We start from the raw sequence: 11,199 nt of genomic DNA, 5'->3' as shown, positions 1-11,199 counted from the left end.
TGATCCAAAGAACCCTGAGACACAATACCATCCATGAGTTTAATTGAAAAACAAAAAATTTAATCTTTATGACACTTAAATACAATTTGCATAATAATTTGGAACGTGGTGTACATAGCTAACGTTACTGTCATCAGGTTGCTTGTGAGCTAGCTAGACATAGCTAACGTTACTGTCATCAGGTTGCTTGTGAGCTAGCTAGCTAGCTCGCACTATCTGGCTGTCCTATTCTGCAAAAAACTTTTCACATTACGATAACACGCCAGCTAGTATAACTATGCTGCCTCGTAATGTTAGCTGGTTAGCTAGCTAGCAGAAGTCCCCTGTCGTCTGTCGTTCATCAAACGAACCATGATGAATGCGGCAACTGCGATCGGTAGGATGAATGAGACTCCATTGTAGATGCCGGTTGGAAATGTAGATGGCTCGCAGCTTCCTGTTTAAAACAGTTACGTATGTGTGAACGTAACCAACGCAGTGACGTAGTGAGTGGTGTCCCAATTCCTAGGGAAAGATTTCTAACCTTACCCCTCGTTGCTTCATTTTGAGGGCCAAGGGGTAGTGGACAAGGGGGGGTATTGGGATTGGGCCTTACAGTCCTTCCCTGGCTGCTATGACAGTGCAGAGACACCAAGAAATGGAAATGCTGACATGGAGGCCTTAGGCAGAGGGGTGAATACAAGTGTTCAGCGCAGGCAGTACGAGGCAAAATAAAGTGTTTTGGAAAATGAAAGCATGTAAACATGTTAAAGTAGAAACCCAAAATACAACTTTGTACCCGAAAACAAGCCCAATAGGTCCCCTTAAGTATCAAGCAGTATAAAAAATAATTAAAAGCCATCATCGAAAGCTTAGTAGGATTCATTGCCTTGTTTACTTGCATTTTAATCGGATATTTCTGGTTCTAGATCAGGAAACTTTGGTAAGCAAAAGTCTTAATTTAACGCTAAGTCACTCAGCAGCTTGGCATTTGTTTTGTAAAAAGGGGTTAAAATGTCTTTATACTCCTAAAACTAATGTATTGCATCACCGATGACAGAACATTTTAAAACAATAGCCATCCCTTGGGGAAACTACATTCAGATTAAACTGCACTTAATAAAATGATTCAATAACAAATTTAGTGAGCATTAATTCATTTGTGTTGTGCGGAAAAAATCAAAACCAAGAACACATGGGCTTCACAATATCACAAAAGGCAGATGAGGGGTGATTTCACAACCACATAATTGGGGTGACAATATAAGATGAAAAGTGAGGCCCTGGCTCTGAACATGGAAAGTATTAGCAGCTAATAAAGGCTTGAAAGAGCTGAATTAGCTCGTTGAACAGCTTCACTGAACTGCGCGGTGGGAGCCCTCGGCCTGAATATTCAGTAACTCGGCGTAAAACAACTAGAAATGAATGCCATCTGAGGACCTCTGGGGCAAAACTAAGTGTGTTGTTAACACAAATAGTCCCCCTTAGTGTCTCCTAAGCACCAGCGTGTTGTTTTGTTCTGTAGGCACGGAAGGAACCAGTGTATTTATTGAGCACCGATGTGCGGATGAGCTGAGGAGATGGGAGCAGCTGGGACCACTGTTTGGTGACAGTAATAGGTTCACTAAGTAGGACCAATATGCTTCAAATAAGTCTGGTATGTGAAGGCGCGTACGAGGTCTTTACAGACAGTGACGCTGTCAAACAGAGTGGGAGGACATGTATAAACAAACAAGTGGGTGACACATGATGGGAAATGGCGACATTCCCTTTGGCCTCCACTCCGGGCTTTCATCTGATTCATAAGTGGATACACACTTGATCATCATGACAACAAAAGCAGTCTCTGAGTCACTCAGACGTCACATATGTCAAAGATGAGCCTTGAACTGCATTAGGAATAATGATTCCCAAAATGCCACACAAATTCCATTTTGTCAAATGAAATCAGTCTCCAGCTCCGTTAGGCTTCGATCACTTCCAAATGACTCAGCAGAGCTGCAGTTATTGATTGACCCTCGTCAGAGCTGGAGTTGAGATTAATTCATGGCATGTGGAAATTATTTTAATTAGTTTTTCTATTTAGTCTTGACACATTTCACAGGAAGATCAGTTTTTAATTAACCCGGAAAATCCTTTGGCCAAAAGCTGTGCATTCTTTAGCTGGACTCGCCCCCTCCCACTCCTCATAAGTGCTCTCTAAAGCCCTTTATATTTCATAAGTCTTTTTACTGTGTGTGTTTGTGCATGTGCGCGTGTGTGTGTGTGTGTGTGTGTGTGTGTGTGTGTGTGTGTGTGTGTGTGTTATAAATGTTTGCACACTGCAGACTAACTTTTGTATTCCAAAGAAAGTATTTGATCTGACTTACCCATACTATTCATCATTACAGCCACTTTTAAATACACAGACAAACGTACATATATGCACAGACACAGCACACAGATCTGCCTACCAGCGAGCTGTTTGCCCATGTTCTCCAGCTCTTTAGAAAAGAGGGAGTCACCCAGTAGCAGGCCCGTTTGCCCGACAGAACTCCCACCTCTCACAGCCTTCAGATCAGCCTCCCAGACAGCCTGACGCTAGTTAGCGAGGAGAACAGAAAAGAGAGAAAGTCACATTAGAAGAAAGACCCTTCAATTAACTCTTTATATAATTTTCAGCTATTGCTGGAAATATCGGAGCCATATCTGCTGGAAAAAAAAGGGGGCAATTATTATTTTATGGGCTTTAGAAAAACACGAAACCACAGCAAGTGCAGATGAAAGCACAGAGCATGCAGTGATCTCTGTTTAGTGAATGCGGGACGCGAGACTGTCAGTAGTGGTTCAGGACATTTTTGTATAACTATCAGTAAATCTATAGGAGCTTGTACGCACACTAGTCTGTTGGCAAGGAGCCTGACAGCAGCAAATCTTGCACCAGCAGCTAAGGAACAATAAATCAGCCGGTTGGGATGGTTCCCTTAGAGCGCACGATATTGGTATAATACAAACAATAAAGATGATCATATTCCAAAGCATATGAAAGAAAATAAATTCTAAAAAGCAGATTGGACCACTTATAGGGGCTACTTTGGGACTCGAGGCCAACTGTATGATTTGGAAAGGGACCTGTTTGACAGAGTCAGGTTGCCAAGTCCTGTAATGGCAGCACGCCTAATCCTCCTATTTATTCCTTTGATGGGACACAAGTGGCCGGCTGATCTGTTAAGCCAACGGACCAAGTGCACATGAGCTTCAAGCACAGGTGAGAAATAAAATCTGTCAGCCATAATTCCACCTCCTGTAAGTTTGGTTTACACTAGATAAGTTACGATACCGCCAATGCCAGCGCTTACATCACTCGATGTGCTAAGCACTTAATGAGAGACAGAGTTAACTTGACAAAGTGCTGACACAGAGAAAGGCTCTGGGAGATGTGGTGATATACATACAGCGCAGTCTTCCAATAACATTTAAGGACAAACCTGGGATATAGCAGGATACTCATTTTATGACTTTCAGGATCCAAAGTGGACTTAAAAGTCTGTCTCCAAAGGGGAGGTGGGGTGAAAAACAAGTGAAGCTGCTACCCCCTGATAAATGACAGGACATGATTCCCAGGGTCTATGGCATTGATCTCTGAGCCTGTCAGATACATGAGGCGTTCTGTGGCGGCAGAACCACAACACCACAAGCCAATCCTTAATTACAGCCCTCATAAAGAAGCAAGGCGAGCTGAGCATTACAACTGAATCCCCTCCCCAACTTTATTTCTTTCTCTTTGGTGGTATCCCCCCAAATCCAACAGCATGACATCATCCTGTCCTTCGCTTTCTCTGGGTCTTCTCAGCGCCGGCAAACAAGGCCACCAACAGTTTCCTAGTTTAAGTTTCCAGTTGTCCAATCATCGTTACATTACTGTATGGTGTTACAGCTATTATTCTTTTGGAAGTCAAGGCTTTAACTTGGTTTCAATAAAAGGTTTACTGGGCAAAAACTTAATTGTAGTCTTGTCTTTAAAGAATACTTCACCCACCAGATGACCATTTATATATCAGTTACAGTTAAAGACGAAAGGTGATAGAGCCTTTAAGGCTGTTGCACCGAAATGGTGGAATGCACTACCTCATGAGCTGAGAGCGGCCTCTTCCGTGGACATTTTTAAAAAGCAGTTAAAAACACATCTGTTTAGGCTTGCGTTCCATTAATTGTCCATTGTATCATCTCTGTATTTCGCTGCACTTTACTTTTTATTTGTTTTTGTGTATTTTGCATTGTTTCTGTTATTGTATTTTTTGTATTTTATCTTGTGAAGCACTTTGTGAGTCCTCTCTGTGAGAAGTGCTATATAAATAAATTTACTTACTTTACTTACTTACTCACCCTGTGTTACATTGAATTCATTAAGACAACATGTTTCTCTCACGTGTCGGGGGAACGAAGAATCCAAAAAATTGAGGAAATTCTTGATACACTGAAGTTAAAGGTATGTACGCATTTAACAAAAGCAAAACTGTATAGTAACATCCGTTTATAAACTTTCACACAATTCGCGCAGTATAATTCAAGTCTCATTTATCTAATCGTGTAATCAGTACTTCCCAAACACATGCATTCTCGCTGAAACTTAAGTACTCAAAACTGAACTGCGATGCTCTCTCCAAAGCCAGACTCCACTGACAAAAACAGTAATTTTGCCTCACTCAACACGGGAGCTGCTGATCTACCGCTGGCTCTGTCAGTTAGTTAGTGGGCATTATTCTGTGACTTTGGCATTTTAAAGGCTTTGTTCGGATTCTCCAATGTCACACAATAACACAAACAAACTAACTGATCGGGCCAAAGGTGGACCTGCAGCTCCGGTATTCTGCAAAGTAAAATTAGTGGGGGGGGGGGGGGTTTCAATAGTGTCTGGCTTTGAAGAGAAGATAGATAAGTTTCATATTCAGCTCAGTTTTCACGGATTTAGCAAAAATGTATGGATAGGAAATCCTGAGCATACCACTGGATAATTGAGACTTGGATCATACTGCACGAGTTGTAGAAGGGTTTATGAAAAGGTTGCTCAGTCCATAGGTGCAGGTTTATATTCTGGGTGCTGCCGGGTGTCCTTGAGCAGGGCACCAACCCCCAAACTGCTTGGGGCAACATAGGCAGCCTTCTCGACCTGACATCTATCCATTTTAATTATTGGGATTAATAAAATATATCTTCTTCTTCTATGACTTCAACATCAAGAATTCTAAATTTTTTGGATTCTTCGTTCTTTATAAATTCAAAGTAACACAGTGTGAGTTATTGATATACAAACTGTCATTTTAGGGGTGAAATATCCCTTTAAAAAAAGTCCAGTCTTGCCTCATGAGACCAGTTAAAGTCATGGACATGTACCCATGTCAGCAATGTCCGCAATTTAACATTTGCATTGCTCCTGCCCTCGAGCTCCAGTGTCCACTACAGGAAAGACTATTCTGTAATCAGGACCATATATCATGGAGACTGCAGGCCTAAAGGCTGGTGGTGCTTTGCAGTCCTATGGACGGGCAAATAAACAGGATATGCTGAGTCTGCAAGCAATTCACCTCCCTAGATAACATCAATAAATAAACAGACATTACAATCAAAATACAAGTGTTGTTACATCAAGTTTGGTGGAGGCATACATATTTACAAAGTCACCTGGAAGACGTCAACATCTCCACACACCATAATAGTGCATATTAAAAAGTCATGTGCAAATCAGCGAGGCTCTACATGGCAGATGGGGGCAAAAATAACCCCAAACCTAAACAAAAATGGACTTGATTACACGCTAGGGCGACACAATGACGTGATGAAAAGCGATTTCCTTTCACTACAGTTGAAAGCAGCCATTGTCCTTATCAGCAACAATGTATGACATGAGTGCAAATGACTCAAACTTTTCTTCCCCTTTGTTTGGATGCTTGGATCGGATGCTTTAATCTACACAGACAAAGAGAAGAGAATGAATGCCTTTTCATCTCCAAACTAAAGAGCGGCCAGGATTTTGCAATGACTTATGAGTATATTAATGTCAGTGGCGCAAAACCCAAGTTGTATAATCTCCCTCCCAGTATGACAAAACTAAAAGACCTTAAAGAGAAAACGGGGAAAAACCCTCTGGTGATGCTTCTGCCCGACTAACAAACAAGGATCTCGTTTCTTGCAAAATTGATTCCATGTTGAGAGCAAACAAGACAGAATGAGAGAGGATGGAAGTCTGGAGTTAAATATTTTATAGCCTGCATGTGTGCAGCTATACGTGTGTGGTCAGCAGTAATAATCACCACAATCTGGGGTTCGGTTCAACATTGCCCTCCGCACAACATGAACTGTTTGGGATGTGTGCATGCAGTCATAGACCTCAAACATGGTCTGAGCCTACTGCTGGCTTTGCAGAGCACAATTGATGGACTCTATTGTTGTGGTCAGACAGAGCAGCACAAGGACGAACACACACAAACACACACGGTATAGCATACAACAATACATTGATACATATGTTAGCAGCATTCTTTTTTTATTTTTTAGGCATTTAACTGGGACAATCGGGGCAAATTGGGGCTACTTGTTCCGTTGAGTGGACATTTTCTATAAGGACTGTTACTACTGCACATCATGGGCTGCGTTAAGGTTCTTCTTAAACTGCCTGAGCTTCACCGTACACCTTATTTTGTCTCCAGATATCAGTGTTTTCAGTCCCTATTTTATTGCAGCAGCTTTTCCTTTTGGTTGTATGACTCATCAAATGCTAATGCACCTCCTCTAGCAATAAAAACAAAACAAAATGAGACTCACAAATGTAACTGCACTTTCAGGAATTCTGGATGACTGCCACTTAAGCTTTGCAAAGCCAGTACACATCTCATGAGCTCAGTTTGCATGCTGTGATTTAGCCCAGCAAGCACTGCTTTTATCAAATCAGGTGCAGGATGTGTTGACGTCTGAGCGGAGAAGAGAGGATCCTGGCAGATAGGAGCTTGTCGGCATAAGGATCTGATCTGCACATGTGTGAGATGGAGAACATTGAGTATTGTAGCAATGGGTTGTTTTTATTCTAACCAAAACAACAAAGGTTTTGATTATGCTGGATAGCAACCCTGCAAACATGCGGGGAGAGATCATCTCTCGTCATAGCACATGAGCATAGACCACTGGTATTTAGTTATTTTCTTGTTTAAAACATGTTCAGATGTAAAGCATTACTGATCCTGGACACTGGGATCAAAACAGTTGATTAACACAAGCGCAAAGATAAAAATGATTTATCTTTCCTGTCAAAATCAAATCCTCAAATGGGTTGATCCACTAAACTTAAATGGACAACTCACCCCAAAATCAGTGCTTTTTATCAGTCTGGATTGTTTTGGTGTGAGTTGCTGGTGTTGGAGATATTGGCCGTAGAGATGTCTGCCTTCTCTCCAATAAAATGACACTAGATGGCACTCTGCTTGTGGTGCTCATAGCGCCAAAAAATACTCAAACAGAAATGTCTCTTTCCAGAAATCATGACCCGGTTACTCAAGATAATCCACAGACCTTGTTGTGAGCAGTTTCATGTAGGAACTATTTTCTTTCTGGATTATCTTGAGTAACCAGGTCATGATTTCTAGAAAGAGACATTACTGTTGAGTTTTTCAAAATATATTTTTTTTACACTTTGAGCATCACAAGCCGAGAGTCATCTAGTTTTATTATATTCAAGGGAAAGAAGACATCTCTACAGCAGATATCGTCAGCACTCGGCAACTCACACCAACACAGCCTAAATATTTGATTTTGGGGTGAACTGTCCCTTTACCTGCAACATAGAAGAGATGCTGTATGTTTTCCCACTAACCGATTCTGCTCTTGTAGCCCCTTCTACCTTGCACAGCCACCGGAGGATTTGGGATATGAGGAGTCACACTGAACTTTTAATGAGTTCCTGTTGTTTTGGCTCACAGCACAATCACCTAATGGATTTTATGGACTGTATACAGGGCTCACCGGCCCAACCACTGAGTTAGCACAGCCAAGAGCAAACAGGATATTGACAATAACACAGTTAGACTTTCATTCAAGCATTACAAAGACAGGTTATATGACGCACTGTCTATCATTCAGTCGTGGAAGAACAACCAACAGAGGATGAAGTGCTGGGCCAACAGGAGTGCAACGGGGTGAAAACTAGTAGAGGGAAATGAGAGGATTCTGCACAGGAACTCATATTGTTCATTTAGAGAGTGTCGAATAGCAGCTAGATTGGAATTATAATCTTAAAGACAAATGTAAAATATATGGCTCATATTAACAAACAATCTGTTGCCAAACAAAAGCCTTCAAGCCACTGCTTTATTTAGCAGAACCCTCAAAATAAATGAAGTATTTGAAAGTTCCTTATTAAACCATTGACACAGTGAGATGCAAATGGAATGAAAGGAATACTTCAACCCCCAAATGATCATTTATATCCTCCTGAGACCCAAACTTTTGTTTTGTATGTATTTTTAATTTCTCCTAACTATGTGGGATCAGTAGGACCTGATCAGTTTAAAAAACTAAACATCGTCAAAGATTAGTAAGTCCCAATGTCCTCAAACGAGACGATAATGAAGTCCCAATGTCTTCAACACGTACTTCCTAATTAACTGTGTCTTAGCTTGTTACTGTTGCTAAAATTGGCCAACTTTGTTGCCATATCAAACTACAGACATTATTAATTATAATTACATTATTAGATTGCACAAAAAAGGTCTAAGTTAAGCAGAATTAAGTATAAGGTCAAGCAAACCCAAAATGTGATGTCCTCGTATGAGGTTACATTGACTTCCTGAAGAAACCTTTATTTTTCTCATGTCTCTGCAGTAAAACCTGACTATTTAAAACACTTCCGCATAAAGAGTCTCATGCACGAACATGTAGTGTACCTGCGTTATTAAGGTTTAAGTGAAAATCCATGTGTTTGGAAAGTACTGAGGATACGACTGGGTCACTGAGACTTGGATTATACTGCAGGAGTTGTGTGACAGTTTGTAATCTGATGTTTTGATATAGTTTTGCTGTTGTTGATCGCGGCCCCCTATGACTCCAATTTATCAACAATTTCCTCTGTTTTGGGATTCTTCACTCACCATGGAGACATGCAAGAAAAAAAAGTCATCTTTTCAAACTCAAGGTAACACGGGGTGAGTCATTAATATACTAATGGTCATTTTAGGGGGTTAAGTATTCCTTTAAGGCAAGTACTGTACAGGTATTATTGCTCTATGCCTCTCCAACGATGCTTAGTCTTTGGAGCTACAATACACAGTACTAGTTTTTAGTTAGGACAAATCTTCAGCAACTTTAAGATGGTGATGCAACTTAATGTTCTACCCCCTACAACTTCCTCTAGGCTCAAGTCAAATGATGAAACTGTTGCAACTGCAGGTGAGAAGAATTCTAACAAAACCCTGTCTCAAGAATATAATTTAAAAGAATTTTCATGAAACTGTACCAGCACAAACAGCTGACACTTTGTATTTTAACAGTAATTTAGGGCGTATGCACGCAGATGACAAACGAACGAAAACTACTAATATGGGAAATCTGGAAAACTGCACTCGAGCTACGCTCTAAAATCACAGAGATCTGCACAGAGCATAACCATGCATGCATAACTGTGGAGGTGTGGAGAGCAGACTGCTGCCAAATATAAAAAGCCATACAGTGTATCGGCTGAAACTCTGCCAAAATTCCCCTGGAAACAAAAATAAACCGTCACAACGGCTCTGCCTTGTATCATACACATGGCATGGCATCACACTAATTATCTTATTTCTGCCATACAAATGAACAGTTTCCCCCTGGCAGATTTTATGATGGTAACACCCATACAACTCCACACAGAGCTAAATTTGATTAAAACATATCACTTAACACTCACAAAGGAAACTCTACAAGGATTGCTTGGAGAATTTGCTCTGGCGATTGCTTTAGGAAAGTATTTGTCTTTATGAGGCAATTATCACCTAAAGGAGCTGGCGGAGGCAGGGGGCCTGTCGGACTAATAACGATAACCATTAACAGTGTTTACTTTCCAACATCACCAACCTTTTACTGCCCAGACCAGGGCAACATACAACGCAAGGCACACTTCATTTAATGACAGCCAAGCGTGATGAAATGTGTTAATAATAATTAAATACGGCTTCAAAATTTCAAACCTAGACAAAGTTACATGCATCCTTTCTTTAAAACGATGCAACATGTGATGGACACTTTTCTACCAATGCAAGGAACACTACCTACACCGGTACTGGAGCATTAGATAAATTACATAAAACACTGATTTGTTCTTTAAAAAAGGAAACACAATCATCTACAGAAGCCGAGCTACTTCCCATACTGTATGACCTCATCCATTGTGTTTCTCCAAATAAGCCCATAAAGGCATTACATTTTTTTTCCATACCGTTCAGTGATCGTGGCCCGCAAGCCCTTGAAGGCCCAGTTAAACTAACAAGCTATTACAAATTGCATTTGCCTTTCAAAGACAGCCAAACACAAGCAATTAAAACACAAAACAGCCACATTAGCTACAGTAGATGACAGGAGACATTTGCACTTGTGTTTTCCATATGGGACACATTAGTACCTTATTCTTAAGCGTGCCAGACAGGGCTTAACCTATGGAGACGTAGTGTTTGGTCCCTTATAAGCAGCTACAGAATAGTGGCTGCTCAACGTGGGTGTGAGGGTCAGTGTTAGAGAGGATGTCAGATTTAGTTGGAGGGTAAATTAATCATCTTAAATCTCTGAGTTAGACGTGACATCATCTATCATCTGGTTTAAGCTTTTCACATGAAACGTGAGAGAATGAATAGAAGACTGGCAGTCTGATGCTATAAGGTGTGCGGTTTTGCTACTTTCTGGGTAGCCGCTCGTGTATTTGGCCTAATCCCTCACACTTCCGACTACAGGCTTTGATTCAACAGGTCTTTCAGTCTCTCAAAGTCTGCTCCCAGTTAGTCTGGAGCCTCTCTGCATCTGCTCCACACACGGAGCAATGCCTTGGCTCCAAAGCCCTTTCTTTCTTTAAAACATGCCGTAAAAAGCCTTGTCTAACACTTAGATTGGACCATTATTTAAAAAAAAAAAAAAAAAAAAGGTATCGCTTTTTGGAGGGTAATTATAAAAAAGGTACCGGCGTCTTAGCGGGCCGCTTTATTAACAGCATGTGAGTGTCTGCCTGTG

General features: G+C 41.0%; 1 protein-coding gene across 2 annotated transcripts in view; it reads right to left on the bottom strand.

Annotated features, from left to right (window-relative positions):
* Positions 1–11,199, bottom strand: part of c11h8orf34 (chromosome 11 C8orf34 homolog) — an 84,518-nt gene that overhangs the window by 17,110 nt on the left and 56,209 nt on the right. For both annotated transcript variants that reach the window (XM_050056720.1, XM_050056721.1), the window contains exon 11: positions 2,433–2,559. In XM_050056720.1, coding sequence (XP_049912677.1) covers positions 2,433–2,559 — 127 coding nt within the window. The remainder of the gene's footprint in view (positions 1–2,432; positions 2,560–11,199) is intronic.

The sequence above is a fragment of the Epinephelus moara genome, chromosome 11 (genome assembly GCF_006386435.1).
Source record: "Epinephelus moara isolate mb chromosome 11, YSFRI_EMoa_1.0, whole genome shotgun sequence".
Lineage (NCBI taxonomy): Eukaryota > Metazoa > Chordata > Actinopteri > Perciformes > Serranidae > Epinephelus > Epinephelus moara.
This window is presented reverse-complemented; position numbering and strand designations above follow the sequence as displayed.